We start from the raw sequence: 15560 nt of genomic DNA, 5'->3' as shown, positions 1-15560 counted from the left end.
CTCTTCCTATTTATCCCCGTTGAAGGGGTTTCATGTTTTGGGGAGTTTTTCCTTTGCCCTTGTGAGGGTTTCGGGACAGACTGTAAATCGGAGGCTAATTCGTAATTTGCAATTTTGGGCTCTACAAAATAAAATGAAATAAAGGTGATCTATTTTTTCTGGTCCGTGTACCTTTTGACCGTCTGCACTAAATATGCGACTTTTGAATAGGATATTCCTGATTATACTTTCCCACATTTCCGTTGGTAACATTTCCTATGGATACTTTTACAGTATTTCTGCCCCGTGGTACTAGTACTTTTCCTCGATCAAAGGATCTGAATATTCACCACACTGCGGCGCATTACTAGATAAACGGCTGAGTGCAAATTAATCAGGCAGCACGTCGACAACCTCACCAGGGGTCCTTCGAGGCACCGCTAGCGCTCGTTAGCTTGTGTGAGCAGCTAGCATGCTACGTACGCAGTCGGCAGCCGAGCCGGAGGTGGTGGTGATGGTCACTCTCTGGTGAGAACGAGCCCTAAAATATGTCAGGTTTGTTGACTTTATTCTTCTAACACAACTACAGACGCGTTGATTGACAGTTAGCTGTACTACGTCAGAGGCAACGCTGCAATAGGCTTGCTAAATCGTTCGTGTGTAAGGCTAAGCTAGCTAGCTCGCCAGCTAACTGCCGATACGTGCAGTTCTTTAGTCTCCAGTGGACGTCTGTTAATAAACAACCAGACGTCATGTAACGTGTTAGCTTCACAGCGGAGCTACTTTAGCTTCATAACCTAGCATCTAACCGAGCAGAGAGCTAAAGGGTCACTGCTACAAAAGCGACACGGTTCTGTGTATAAATGTTTAAACTCGTTAAAAGCTAACGCGGCGTGTCGCACCGAATTAACGAGCTGGTCCCACGTGTTCTAACGCTAGTTGTGATGTGACGTTTCACGATGCGTGTGGTGTAAATACATCCCAAACATGACGACATGTACGTTTAGTGGCTCTTTCCCCGTCCACTAACTAGTTTTTCCCCACTGTGCTGATAACTACCCGCTGCCTTGAGCCGGAGTAACATGAGCAGAGTGGAAGGCAGCAGCTGCTCTGCTTTGTCTTGATCCAGCTGGAGCCAGTTCTCCGGTTGCAGAGATCTGCATTTAAGGCTGGCCGCCCTCACGTCACGGGGTTGGTGGTTTGATCCCGGACTCCTCGGTAGACTGATGTACACGGCATACGTGACAGGAAATGGACTGTAACCACGTCTCTGTGGAGTAACTGTTGGATCCACTCAAACCTGTTCACTTCTGTCCCTTTGTAGTGTCCTGGGATGACCTGACAACCGTGACCTCTGACCTCCTCTAAGGTCGGGTTCTGACCTGCCCCCACATAAAGAAACCCGTCCCACAGGCGCCATGTACTGCCTCCAGTGGCTGCTCCCCGTGCTGCTCATCCCCAAGCCGCTGAACCCGGCGCTGTGGTTCAACCACTCCATGTTCATGGGCTTCTACCTGCTGAGCTTCCTCCTGGAGAGGAAGCCTTGCACCATCTGCGCCCTCGTCTTCCTCGCCGCGCTCTTCCTCATCTGCTACAGCTGCTGGGGAAACTGCTTCCTGTACCACTGCCAGGACACGGCGCTGCCGCACGCCGCCCACGACCCGGCCATTGTTGGGACCTAGGAGTTAAGGCTGCGGGGGGGAGGGGTTCTTCTGACATGATGGAGGTGTCGGGGGAGGGGGGGGGGGGTGCATTGGCCTACTGGAGGATCATGGACATGCTTCTGGAATGCTGGGGGTAACGAGTAGGCCAGGAGACGCTGTACCCGCGTCCCACAGGTGGCGAGCAGCTGAGCGCCGTGTTTCCTTCACAAAGACAAACTGCAGGAGGCCTGAGGCGCCTCCGGTGGCCATGTTTGTTTGTGGTCACCATGGCGGTTCCGTGCTTGCTTTGTTCTCCGTTGGTGTCACGCGGCGGCCTCTGGACAATCAACGACCGCTCGTCACATGACGTATTACCCACAATGCCCCTCTCGTCCTAGCTGGTTTTTGTTGGTTGGTTTTTCTTCTGCATGGGTTGCTTTTCTTTTTTTTTGTGTTCAAAAATGCATTTTAATTCATTCAAAGGAAATTGTGTGTACTGCTGCATTATTGCTCTGGTTTTAATTTAAATAAATGTTTCTCTCAACTTGTCATTAAAAAGGTATTTTTAGGCTAGTTGAGTCGTGTGGTGGACCAGTAAGCAGATCAAACTTAACAGTCATAAAAATAATTCCAAACACAGCTAGCAAATGTGTAAAAAACTTCTGTACATAATTTCTTCAAAAAAATCAGTAGCAAGCTGCACATTTCATCCAGCAGTAAACACACAGATTAGAGATATCTGTAAGATCTCAAACAATCAGGGGATTCCTAGGGTGGTTTTTTTAATTTCCCCCAAAAAGACCTAACGTGATTTATTTGAATTTATCGACCATCATTGAATGATATAGTGTATAATACTCTATATAATATACTATATATATATATACACACACACAAATGGGCCTACATTTCTATTTGGAAACGTCACCTGGTGTTCTGCTTCACTCCATCAAAGAGTTCACGTCCTGACCTTTGACCTGGATGAGTTTTATGGTGATACCCTGAAGGGGAGTTTTTTATTCATTTATTTATTAGCCACTAACATATATATTGATATTCCACATTATAGCACAATGGTTCCCCTTTATCCTTCAGAAAACAAGGTGTCCAAATAAAGTATTGAGGGAGTTATTACACTTTTTATCACAGTTATGACAAAAACTGCCTCATGGACTAAAGGCTGCTTGTTAATTCTTCTGCCAAAATCGTTAAGATGTGATTTTATAGAGTTTAAATGAATACAGCATTCTGAGACAAAATAAATGCTTATATCCATATAAATTGATAAGCAGAACTGAATTCCAGCTCATTTGGTGGAAGATCAAGAGCATAAAGTAATATTTCTATTTCCAAATGTTGTGCCTGAGACAAACCATCTCATCAGCTCCACCATGTTTCTGCGCCGTAACCTGGACCTTCGCAGCTTTGTTTCTTTCTAAAATGAATAAATTCATGATCAAAACAAACAGATGGCCCTTTGAGGTCAGTCCTCCTCTAAAGTAACGCGTCAGGTCTCAAACATCTGCCATCAGCTTGTGAAGGTACCTTCACCCAGCACCGTCTTTCAGAAGAAAGACCTCTTCAATGTCCTACAGGAAGGTGCTCTCTGTCTCCTGGTTGTGGTAGGCCTCTTCCAGCATCTCTGTGTGCATCTGGTCCATCCTCTGGAAGGCCAGGTAGCCCTTCTTACCTGCACACGGACAGATGTGGATCCTAGATCAACACTCTGATTGATTACTACTGAGGGAAGAAGTTATTAGTGTTTATTTACCAAAGGAGAGGACAGTTTCTCTGGCGGTGCAGCAAAGATCTTCATCAGCTGATCTCCACAAGTCTGCTATGAGGTCAGCACTCTCTGTCGCCTAGGAAACACACACATTATATACAAGGAATGTGTGTGTGAGTGTGTGAGAGATGTGAGAAGCTCACCTTGAGGCATTTAAGAGCCAGACAGGAGCCATGTTGGATCAGAACATCAGAGCTCCTCAAACTCTGTGTGTAGTAAACTATGGCCTGGAGGAAGAGGAGGAGGAAGAAGAGGAGAATGGGGACAAACATCTTAGCATGCAAAGAGACTAAGGTAGCATGGTGAACATCTGGTGTACGTTAATTCTTTAATTCTTGCTCTGCACATATAGCCGTTAGCGTGCTAAGCTAACAAGTTAAACATCTGGAGTAGTTTACCTGGCTCCTGAAGGCCCTGCAGCCTGCAGCTCTGCACAAACAGCTGGCTGCGGCCTTGCAGACTTTGTGGTTGAAGTGGAGCTGCAGCGCCGCCAGAGTCTGCAGCGTGCATCTTAGTGGGAGGAGCTCTGTGATGTTACTCCGCCTCAGCTTATTTAGAGCCCGCCTCTTTTTGGGGCTTCTCAGGGCGGACAGGATGTACTCTGAAACACAATAGAGGCCAAAAGGCAAATGATTGAAGTCCGTAAAGCTTCAATCTCCACCCGCCTGGTGTTATGTAGGAGGAATTATCTTTGGCCTGCAGGATAATATTTAACTACTATAACAGCCGGTATGTAAACAGCTGCTCTCCCTAATTGACCCCCCCCCCCAGACCTCTGGCCCACTTAGGATCAAAGTAGTTTGTGGTCCAAACATTAATAATAATAATAACTAGAATGATCATCATGGAGACGGAACCTTCTCTGGACAGACGTGAGATGTGACCTCCTAGATCCTGCAGCTTCCATCTCCTCAGATACACAAACAGCTGGAACAGAGTCACTGCCTCTGGGCTGCAGGGAGGAGGGCTGGGCAACACGCGGCTGGAGGCCTGCACCTCCTGCAGGAGGTGGGAGAACACTGGGGGGGGGGGAGCCGGTGGAGTAGGGAAGAAAGGAGGAATAGAAAGGGGAGGAAACGGAGGAGGAAGGATGGGGAAGGAGGAGTTGAGCTCAGTGATGTGGGATCAGGAGGTGCTTCGTTAGTTCTCCTCTGGTTTCATTTAGATTCTAAACATTCATCAATACACATTTTAAAAATCTGATTTTCATTCCCAATATTTGATTACTTTTTGTCTTTTTCTATTATAAATTTGTCCCTGATATTGTGTTGTGTTGTATGTTCTGAGCTCAGAAACATCCCATAATATTAATAAAGGGGACATGGCCCTAATACAAAAACTACAATAATGAACCAAACTCAAGCAACAATACTGCTCATCAGCTGAGTTGCAAGGCATTGTGGGAGTTACTCTGTGAGTAACCATGGCGACGGGGAGGAGGAGCTCACCTTTGTCCGACTGGCCCGGCTCCTTGGCCTCCACCTTGTGGGTGAAGCGTTTCTTCAGCGTCCTGCAGAAGCGGGCGGAGTCGCAGCAGAAAGGGGAGGAGCCAACCCCCGTCGCGCAGTCATCCCAGAAGGCCCGCACCTCCCTTGGGAGGACTGGGGAGGAGCACAGGGAGCATGTGACCAAAGGTATTGATCAGCTCCTGATCATGAAGATGGGATAGAATATAACCACTGACACTATGATCCATATGAACAGAAGATCAATATTTATGATTTATTATATTCAATGCTAAATAATAATGCGCTTAGAGACAGACAGGTGTCCACTCACTGTCCCCAGCAGAGACCCCTCTGTCCTCCTCTAGCAGTACATGGCTTATCTTCTGCAGGACCTCAGCCTGCAGAGACACTTCCTGCAGCAGCTCCTTCCTGGACGGGATGAAGTCGGTCTCTGCTACCATCTGAGGAGACGTAGGGGACGTTAATCAGGGGACCACAAAGAAGGAGACACTCGTCAGACCAATAAGGACGTAGCTCACAGTCTACCTGTAGCAGGACGCGACATGTTTCCAGATGTATCTCCAAAGCCTGGTCCAGACCCCAATTCCCAGAAGTCAGCGGGGCGACGGCCGAGTCCTCCTCAGTAGCTGATTGGCGGGGTGTCTTCATGGGGCTGGCAGATGGACACAGAGCGGAGACCCAGGGGAGACGAAGAGGAGAAGTTAAAGCGTTAAGGCGCCGGTGTCGTCTATTGATTACTGATCAATAACTCACCTCCTGTCCTTCAGTCTCAGGCTTCCCGGACAGGAAGTGTCATCACCATGTGACAAGAAGTCAAAGCTGCCCAGGACTTCTTCCACTGCGAGCGTCTCCTCCTCTTCCTCCGAGACTCTCAGCACAGAGAGGTTGTTCTGAGGGAGAGCATGCGTGTTGAAAAACACGTAGAACACACCTGTGTGTACAGAAGTACGCGCAGATACCTTCAGGATGGTAGCCAGGTGCAGGACTTGTTGGTCCAGACCCAGGAGCTCCTTCTCAGAGCAGCTCTGGTTCCTCAACATCTTCTCTAGCTCCTCCATCAGAGCTCCCAGCCGGGCAGCCTGGGCCCGGCGAGAGGAGGAGCTTACGTCAGGAGAGGAGGGGCTTACGTCAGGAGAGGAGGGGCTTACGTCAGGAGAGGAGGGGCTTACGGCCACGGGCTGAGTGGGGAGTTGCGGGGGGGCGGGATCACAGAAGTCCTGACCTCCTGGGGAGTCCTGCAACAACGGGTGAAGATTAAAACCAGGAGTCAAGATGCTCCTCTGGAGATGTGAAAGACACACAGAAAGGGAGGGGGTTCACCCGCACACGGAGGAGGTCCTGGTCTCGGGTCTTCCTCAGGAGGTCAGGGGTGCTGGACCTGGAAGGCAGAGAGACCTTCAGAGACCTTCAGATGTCTGCATGTTCACGTCTAGAAGGTAAAAGACATCAATCACCTCTGATGTGAAGCTGTTTGACTCTCTACTGCCGCAGAGGGAGGATCTAACACACTCCCCCACTCCTCCTCTCCCTCCTCCCTCCTCTTCCTCCTCTGCTTCTCCTCCCCCTCCTCTGAGATACCCAAGGGGGACAGCTGGTTCTGGCTCCCTCCCACACTGTGGCTGGAGGGGAAGCTGAGACTGGACACAATTGAAATGAGTCAAACTGTGACTGATGACACCACTTTACAGGAGGAGCAGAAGAAGAAGAGGAAGAAGCGGAGGAGGAGAAGGAAGAGGAGAAGGAGGAAGCTCTGGATCTGTTGGAAGTCCGGGGAGCATCAGAGAGACCTGGACCCTCCATTAGACATCATGAATGATGTTCTGTGTCACTCCCTTCACACTCTTTAACTTACACTCACCACACAGTGTAGAGTGGGGCACTTTTTAACGTTTTATTTTTAATTTAAATTCTTTCTTATCCTTTATTTTTAAATTGTTTATTTTATATCTAGTATTGTATTTTATTTGATACCGTCTTGTCTTCCTGTCTGGTGACAGTACTGTTACCTGTAGGCGCTCGGCGCTCGGTGGTCCAGGTGGGATAGGTAGCTGATCAGAGACACGCCTCCTCTCATTGGTCGACCTTTGTTCACCAGAGACGGGAGAGAACCGTGCTCCTTCATCATCGACTTGAGAAGAAGAGGAGGAGGAGGAGGAGGAGTTTATGTTACAGTCTACATGCAGGACGTGGAGAGGCTAACATGGGTCATGTGACCGTGGTAGAGTTTCTTTATGGGCTGGATTTGAATTGTCGAATGTTCTTAGGAAGGTTCCTCACTGAGTGAAATGACCCGGAAGTACTTCACCTCTGGAGCTTCAATGCCTCCTAGGAACCACCGGACCCCGCTTTACGAAGGGGAAGGAGATAGTTGTGTCCCAGAATTCCTTGGGGCAGCACTATTTACATAGTGACGTATCATTGGTCCGGGTTAGGGTTACACAAGATTTCACAAGAAATGACGTAGAAACGCAGATCATGTGAGTAACTCATGAATGTTAATATAGTTTCACTTTGAAGCTGGTTGTGTCGTCTGGATGACTCACACTGTAACGACACATGAAGGCATCTCAGATGCTTCTTTGGAGCCGCAGCAGACTACGCAGCTCAGTGGAAGTGTCCCTAAACGCCGCCTTGTCCTTTCCTAACTCCTCATCAACTCTCCTAACCATCTTTCCTTGACCCCTTGACGTGAGGAAACCAGTAATGATGACTTTCTGTTGAACTATAGAAACACATCAGACTGCAGCACCGTGTACTAGTGTGTGTGTGTGTGTGTGTGTGTGTGTGTGTGTGTGTGTGTTAGTGTTTACTTACCATGAAATACTTCTCGGTTAAGGACGGGGTACTCGGTGCCGTCCAGCTGTGAAGTGAAATCTTCCTGCTGGACACCAAAGGCCTCATCCTCTCAGAGTCAAAGGGACTGCAAGTACAAGTACACACATCAGACCCATCTACAGGTACAAGTACACACATCAGACCCATCTAAAGGCACAAGTACACACATCAGACCCATCTACAGGTACAAGTACACACATCAGACCCATCTAAAGGCACAAGTACACACATCAGACCCATCTACATGTACAAGTACACACATCAGACCCATCTACAGGTACAAGTACACACATCAGACCCATCTACATGTACAAGTACACACATCAGACCCATCTACATGTACAAGTACACACATCAGACCCATCTACATGTACAAGTACACACATCAGACCCATCTACATGTACAAGTACAAACATCAGACCCATCTACATGTACAAGTACACACATCAGACCCATCTAAAGGCACAAGTACACACATCAGACCCATCTACAGGTACAAGTACACACATCAGACCCATCTAAAGGCACAAGTACACACATCAGACCCATCTACATGTACAATTACAAACATCAGACCCATCTACAGGTACAAGTGGTACATTCTCCTCTTTTAGAACCAGGTTTCACGTCAGTCATGTGATGAGTGCTACTGATGTGTAGTAGTGTCCCTGACCCCTGACCCCTAGTTGCTCCCCAGGCAAAATGTAACGCATGTGTTATAATGCAGTGTCACTTTGGATTAAAGCGTCAGCTAAATGACATGTGATGTAATGAGTCACACGACTGACATCCAATCAGAACTCAGCCTCACTCTCATATTTGACGGTACAGTTTCTGTCCTCTGTGGGCAGCAGAGTGATTCATGATCCTTCCCATGATCCTTTGTGTCCTCTGTGTGCGTGTGCATGTGTGTGCGTACTTCCAGGTGACCTCCAGCTGCAGCTTGATGGTTCCCAGCTCCGTGACGTCCACCATCATCAGCTGCGGCCTCGCCACCAAGAAGTCGGCGCTGGCACACGTTACCGTGCCGACCAGCAGCCAACCCAAACCCTTGGCCTCCGTCACCTAGGAGGAATCAGCAGGTCAGCTGACATGAGGAGCAACCAATGAGGAGTGGAGATACCACACTATAAATCCTACTACTATTACTAAAAGTATACAAATAGGATCACTCACTCTGTAGAATGTTATCGTACATTACTAAACATGATATTATTCAATAACTACTGTATGAATCACCCACACTGGATGAACCCAGTGCATTCTGGTTGTTGTAGTTTTGACTTCCCTTCTACTTCACTGCAAGTTGACGTTTACATTCTTCACGTACAGGACGTGAGCAAAGTGCCCCGTGGCGTTCCAGCAGAACAGACACTAGGCATTGTGGGTATTGTGTGTGTGTCACCTTGATCTCAAAGTTGTGGCGTATGTGCGGGAGGAAGACCACCTCCTCCTCGTCCCAGGCCTGCGTGTTGTCAGACTCGATCCTCCCTCTGATCCTCCAGCGCCGCCGGCCCAGACGCACCGCCACCTGGTCATGTGACACCATCACGCTGCGTCAGCCGATCAGTTTCCTCACCTCTGACTCTTTTTAGTGATGAAGATGATGATGATGAAGATGTTTCTCACCTCGTACTGGTCTCCGGGGCAAAGCCGAGCGAAGCCGATCAGACCTGCAGGTTGCATCACATGTGTGATCAATAATAACCTTGATCTAATAACACGATGCACATTCACAACATCTATGTTCATTCAACTTGAATTCTTTACCAGAAGAGGATAAAATAACAAGTGTGTGCTCATGAAATGAGGCCAGGAGCCTGAAGAGAACCTTGGTGATGGAGAAAAAGACACTGTAAAAAACCAATAGGTCCTTCAGAACCTTCAAGACCCTCAAGAGTTTAAAGAACCTCAAGACCTTCAAAACTTCAAGACCTTGAGGAAGAAGCAGACCAGCAGAGAGCTACAGAACCTAATAATAACTTTATAACTTGATTCATTCAATTTGGTGTCAAAGGATAGTGTTATAGTGTGTTATTATTGTGTGTAGTGAGTGCGGTGTGTGTACCCTTCATTTTGATGTGTAGCTCTCCCAGGAGGATCCCTAACTCTTCCTCCATCACTGACATCTCCTGCAGAACAAAGTCACAGAGAAACGTTGCATCCACAACACAACCATGATGTTCCTCCGCACAGTGCAGATACGTGAGCTACTTCACCATATTTATAAATATATATATTTGTGTGTCTACATGTACACATGTGACCAGCCCAGGTGGAGCTACCTGCACACTGAGGCGCTGGCTGCGGCTGAGCTCCAGCAGGCTGTCTCTGGAGGCTCTGGAGGACGGAGACAGGCTGAAGGCCCTCTTCATGTTTCCCGCCCCTTCACAGAGTCTCCACTGGACCCAATAGGTCTCGTGTAGCTCCTCCACCTACAGACACCACCACACACCTCCGTCAGCACAGTTCATCCTGCTGCTTCACCTGTCCACAGCCAACCGTTACTACGGCAACAGGTCCATCAACTAAAGCTCCAGAGATGAGAGGTTTTACCTTACTGAGCTGAAATTCAAGTTTCCGTATGTATCTCTCCAAGGTTCTGATCTCCTGAGGAATACAATATTCATGTCAACACATCATATTATCCATTGATCTCTTGAGGAATATAACATTCATATATATAATATTAAATATGGTGCAGGAATTACCTTCTCTAGATCATAGAGAAAGGCCTGGAAAAAGATTAAATTACATCATTATCATCATCGTCCTCCTCCTCATCAACATCTATATCACCATCCTCCTCCTCCTCCTCCTCCTTCTCCTCACCAGTCTGGAGTTCCTCCGGGTTGTCCTCTGCTGTGAGGACAGGAAGTCCATCTCAGCCTGGTGACCCTCCAGATGTTCTCTGCAGACAGGGTCCATTCATTAACTCCTGTCTTGTCATCATTGCTCCTCTACATTTGTTCCCCCATGAAGCTCATGCTTCCTGAGATTTATTCTCTAATGTAACCTCATGTGCGTGTGTCCTGTTTTCTTTTGTCACTTCCTGTCCACCTGGGCGCTCTTTGGATGCTTGTTTCTTTGTGGTGAGAGGTGGTGGACACGAGGACACGAAGTCCACCACCACCAAGTTGATCTTCTGTGTCGGGTCACACTAGTGTTATATAATGTAATTTGGTTTTGATGGAGCTAGAAAAGCCATTTTGTTTGTTTTCTTTCATTTCTGTGATATTTGTTCTGATTGCCTGACCACCCTCGCTGTAAAGACTCTCACATGGAAGCCATGTGAGTGTTTGTGAGTGAATGTTGGTGTTTGTTTTGGTCTCTAACCCCTTCTAGGCCAGTTACAAATAGGGACATAAAATAATCTTATCCACATACTTGAGTCCTTGGCGTAGCGCTTTGAAGACCCGATCCACCTGCTCTGGCTGCAGGGACCAAATGGCCGTGACCCCGGTACCAGGAGACAGGTGCATTCTGGGAGATTTACCCCCCGTCGTGGCTTTGGAGCGGAGAGAGTTACGAACACAGGGCCTGGAAACAGAATTATGTACACAAAGACCCAGAGTGAGATGTTAGACACAGATTGTCCAACACACACAGACACACACATTCCTCTCAGAATAAAGCTTCTCTCGGCTTTAGTAGACATCCTGTAATTATGCACTTTTCATGCTGTGTGATGTTTGTTGTCTCTGTCAGTGTGTGTGTGTGTGTCAGTGTGTGTCAGTGTGTGTGTGTGTCTGTGTGTGCATGTTTAAGAGGAGAAACAGTGGATTCCTTTGTTGAAACGTAGTTCCTCCTTGTGGGACTGACTGGTTACATCTGTCACTCATTTCTTCATTCAGGAATGACGATGGTGTAAAGTGTGTGGAACAGGGTACAGGTGCTATACAAATACAAATCTCAACTTCTCTTAAGAGCTTTTACACAACTAATCTTGTCTCTGTGTTATCTGTGTCTCATTGGCTGTCAGGGCTGTCAATCACCTCTGTCGTCCAGTCAGAGAGCTGATCCCAGTGAAGGAGCGGCTCCTGTGGACCAACCGTCCGTCAGAGGGAGAGTCGAATCGCAGCTTCACCGACATCCTGGAGAGAGGCAATTTAATTAAATTATTTATCTGTGACAATATTCTCCTGTCACTTCTTTTTACTTTTTAACAAAACTAACCAGAATCTTCTTGCATGGACCAACGCTGGATCCAAGCGTTTAACGTTGTAATGAACGCCAGTCACCTTTTGTTATTGTGTATCTATTCCCACTTCCACTCAACACACATCAGATAACGCTCAAAAACATGCGTACAGTGCAGATAAGGTCCAGTCTGCATCCAGGACCTGGTCTAACTCTACCTGGATTAATACAGTCCAGTCTACATCCAACACTTGGTCTGTTCATCCCTGCCGCAGAAAGCCTCTACAGCTAAAACACACCTGTACCCACTACACCTGCACTAGGTAGCTCCTGTACCCACTACACCTGCACTATGTAGCTCCTGTACCCACTACACCTGCACTAGATAGCACCTGTACCCACTACACCTGCACTAGGTAGCTCCTGTACCCACTACACCTGCACTAGGTAGCACCTGTACCCACTACACCTGCACTAGGTAGCACCTGTACCCACTACACCTGCACTAGGTAGCTCCTGTACCCACTACACCTGCACTAGGTAGCACCTGTACCCACTACACCTGCACTAGGTAGCTCCTGTACCCACTACACCTGCACTATGTAGCTCCTGTACCCACTACACCTGCACTAGATAGCACCTGTACCCACTACACCTGCACTAGGTAGCTCCTGTACCCACTACACCTGCACTATGTAGCTCCTGTACCCACTACACCTGCACTAGATAGCACCTGTACCCACTACACCTGCACTAGGTAGCACCTGTACCCACTACACCTGCACTAGGTAGCACCTGTACCCACTACACCTGCACTAGGTAGCTCCTGTACCCACTACACCTGCACTAGGTAGCTCCTGTACCCACTACACCTGCACTAGGTAGCTCCTGTACCCACTACACCTGCACTAGGTAGCTCCTGTACCCACTACACCTGCACTAGATAGCACCTGTACCCACTACACCTGCACTAGATAGCACCTGTACCCACTACACCTGCACTATGTAGCTCCTGTACCCACTACACCTGCACTAGGTAGCTCCTGTACCCACTACACCTGCACTAGGTAGCACCTGTACCCACTACACCTGCACTAGGTAGCTCCTGTACCCACTACACCTGCACTAAGTAGCTCCTGTACCCACTACACCTGCACTAGGTAGCACCTGTACCCACTACACCTGCACTAGGTAGCTCCTGTACCCACTACACCTGCACTATGTAGCTCCTGTACCCACTACACCTGCACTAGATAGCACCTGTACCCACTACACCTGCACTAGGTAGCACCTGTACCCACTACACCTGCACTAGATAGCACCTGTACCCACTACACCTGCACTAGATAGCACCTGTACCCACTACACCTGCACTAGGTAGCACCTGTACCCACTACACCTGCACTAGGTAGCTCCTGTACCCACTACACCTGCACTAGATAGCACCTGTACCCACTACACCTGCACTAGGTAGCACCTGTACCCACTACACCTGCACTAGGTAGCACCTGTACCCACTACACCTGCACTAGGTAGCTCCTGTACCCACTACACCTGCACTAGGTAGCTCCTGTACCCACTACACCTGCACTAGATAGCACCTGTACCCACTACACCTGCACTAGGTAGCACCTGTACCCACTACACCTGCACTAGGTAGCACCTGTACCCACTACACCTGCACTAGGTAGCTCCTGTACCCACTACACCTGCACTAGGTAGCTCCTGTACCCACTACACCTGCACTAGGTAGCACCACTATAAGTGGGTCCCTCCCTCCTCTCCCTCCTCCTCCCCATTATTGTAAGTCGCTTTGGATAAAAGCATCAGCTAAATGACATGTAATGTAATGTATCCTCCTCCTCCTTCACCTCCTCTCCCTGCACCTCGCTATCCACCCCTTTTATTCTCCCTTTTCTTCTCCCTCCTCCGCCTCTTCCTCCTCCTCCTCCTCTTCCCAGTTGTTCTTGAAAACATAAACATGTGGATCTACTTCCTCATTCCACATCACACACATAGTTCAAGCTGTTTATTGAAAAAGGTAATCTGATGTGATTATGTTCATCAGCAGATGTTCACACAGATGTGTGTGTGTGTGTTTTTGCATCTGTTTATGAAGCTAGAAGTTTGCATCTACAGAGATACGTTGCGTGTAAAGAGTTTATGTCAATAGATTTACAAGATCAAGTTACTTCAGAGTCGTTTGATCCCTGTACTGGTTTCAATGAACACAGAGAGGAACCCTGCAGAACAACTTGGAGAGAAGCAGACCAACAAAGAGGAAATAAAACAACTTGGCTCTTCTCTAGAATACTTTGAAAACATTACAAATGACTGTGCTGTAACACCACACGACATTTACTATGGTCACATGACTATACTGTAACACTACAAGACGTTCACTATGGTCACATGACTATACTGTAACACTACAAGACGTTCACTATGGTCACATGACTATACTGTAACACTACAAGACGTTCACTATGGTCACATGACTATACTGTAACACTACAAGACGTTCACTATGGTCACATGACTATACTGTATTTAATTCATATGCATTGTTGCTTAAATCAAACCTGTTGTCCTCAGTTGTGTTTTTTTGTTTTCAGACCATTCAGATAAAGTCATCAAATGTGAACATCTGTGTGCATGCCTTTGTATGCATGTGTGTGTGTGTGTGTGTCTGTGTGTGAGCCTCCATCTTGAACAGCATAGTTTCACTCCCCTGGGACATGAGTCATATGTGACCTCTGACCCCTCCCAAAAGAGCCAGAGGTGGTGTTGAACTGGACTCAAACAGCTTGAGAACAAATGTGTGAGTCTCTGTGATCGATCGATTTGATCGATCACATGACTAAGGTAACCATTAGTTCTTCTAATACCATTCCAAAATCTGTATTTTATGAGTTCTGTTGACTTGGAAAAGGGATAAAATCCAACAAGAGCAGTAAAAGTAATTTAGAGGTGATCACAGGGGATCTGAGATCCAGAGAGGGGGGGGAGTAAGAAACATAAAAATATAAATCCACAAACTACAATATACAATAAATAGAAGCATGAGTGTGTATGTTTGCGTGTGTGTCCCCTCTTCTGGAGGTCAGGGTGTCTGAACCTCAGGGCGTCTCATGTGGAGGACGCGCTGACATGTTGAGCCCCCCCCGGGTGGCTGGGGGGGGCTTTGAGGTCTCATAGACTTCTATAAGAAGTCTTTCTATTAGAAGCGCCTGATGTTACTCAGCAGCAGATATGAGGTAATGTGATGATTATAAAGTCACACACATTACTTCATCTACTGGGGACTAATACAACTATAATATTATAGAATATATACCTTTCTGTCCACATAAACATGAGTTTGTTTTGATGCTCAATGTAACAACAACCTTATTATAATAATTATAAAGACAGAACTCTTTTTTTCGCTTCACAATTGCTTCCTTACTTTACTTGTTTCTGATACACGTAAGACCAGAACCACCACCACAACCAGGAGGGAAACCAGGACCAGGACTAGTACCAGGTCCTGATCCCGACTCTATGATATTAGAATCACTGAAGAATTGAATGATTCATTAAACTCACCCAACTGGATGAAGAGCCGCTTGTACCCAGAGGTCACTTCACCGAGTCCACCTTCCCAGACTGCCCCATGTCCAACACTCAGTGTGTGTGTGTGTGTGCGTGTGTGTGTGTGCGTGTGT

The 15560-nt window shown here is 47.4% G+C and overlaps 2 protein-coding genes across 2 annotated transcripts; one reads left to right on the top strand and one right to left on the bottom strand.

Moving 5' to 3' along the window:
• The first annotated feature begins 29 nt into the window (after positions 1–29).
• blcap (bladder cancer associated protein) lies at positions 30–2171 on the top strand. Its single transcript, XM_037448412.2, has 2 exons — positions 30–534; positions 1304–2171. Exon 2 carries the CDS (start codon positions 1398–1400, stop codon positions 1659–1661), a length of 264 nt encoding a protein of 87 aa, XP_037304309.1. The 5' UTR covers positions 30–534; positions 1304–1397; the 3' UTR covers positions 1662–2171.
• Positions 2022–15560, bottom strand: ripor3 (RIPOR family member 3). Its single transcript, XM_037448389.2, has 26 exons — positions 15442–15560; positions 11709–11807; positions 11101–11253; positions 10546–10624; positions 10425–10448; positions 10270–10323; positions 9999–10148; positions 9782–9845; positions 9343–9386; positions 9119–9244; positions 8633–8778; positions 7692–7797; positions 6884–7005; positions 6332–6514; positions 6198–6255; positions 5837–6112; positions 5631–5767; positions 5403–5529; positions 5188–5317; positions 4857–5009; positions 4266–4427; positions 3807–4009; positions 3552–3635; positions 3394–3484; positions 3168–3312; positions 2022–3057 (listed from the first exon to the last, which is right to left on the bottom strand). The coding sequence occupies exons 2-25, from the start codon at positions 11804–11806 to the stop codon at positions 3212–3214; spliced, it is 2871 nt and encodes a 956-aa protein (XP_037304286.2). The 5' UTR covers position 11807; positions 15442–15560; the 3' UTR covers positions 2022–3057; positions 3168–3211.

The sequence above is a fragment of the Pungitius pungitius genome, chromosome 8 (assembly GCF_949316345.1).
Source record: "Pungitius pungitius chromosome 8, fPunPun2.1, whole genome shotgun sequence".
Lineage (NCBI taxonomy): Eukaryota > Metazoa > Chordata > Actinopteri > Perciformes > Gasterosteidae > Pungitius > Pungitius pungitius.
The sequence above is the reverse complement of the archived record's forward strand: the minus strand, read 5'-3'. Positions and strand labels throughout refer to the sequence as shown.

What these genes read in the sequence shown, in the direction of transcription:
- blcap (XM_037448412.2), top strand. Translation starts at nt 1,398, where the DNA reads ATGTACTGCCTCCAGTGGCTGCTCCCCGTGCTGCTCATCCCCAAGCCG.
- ripor3 (XM_037448389.2), bottom strand. Translation starts at nt 11,806, where the DNA reads ATGTCGGTGAAGCTGCGATTCGACTCTCCCTCTGACGGACGGTTGGTC. An exon ending in GCGCTACGCCAAGGACTCAA is followed by an intron (nt 10,625 to 11,100) that starts GTATGTGGATAA and finishes CCCTGTCTGCAG; the next exon opens with AGAACATCTGGAGGGTCACC. An exon ending in CTGAGACTGAAGGACAGGAG is followed by an intron (nt 5,530 to 5,630) that starts GTGAGTTATTGA and finishes TCCATCTGCCAG; the next exon opens with CCCCATGAAGACACCCCGCC.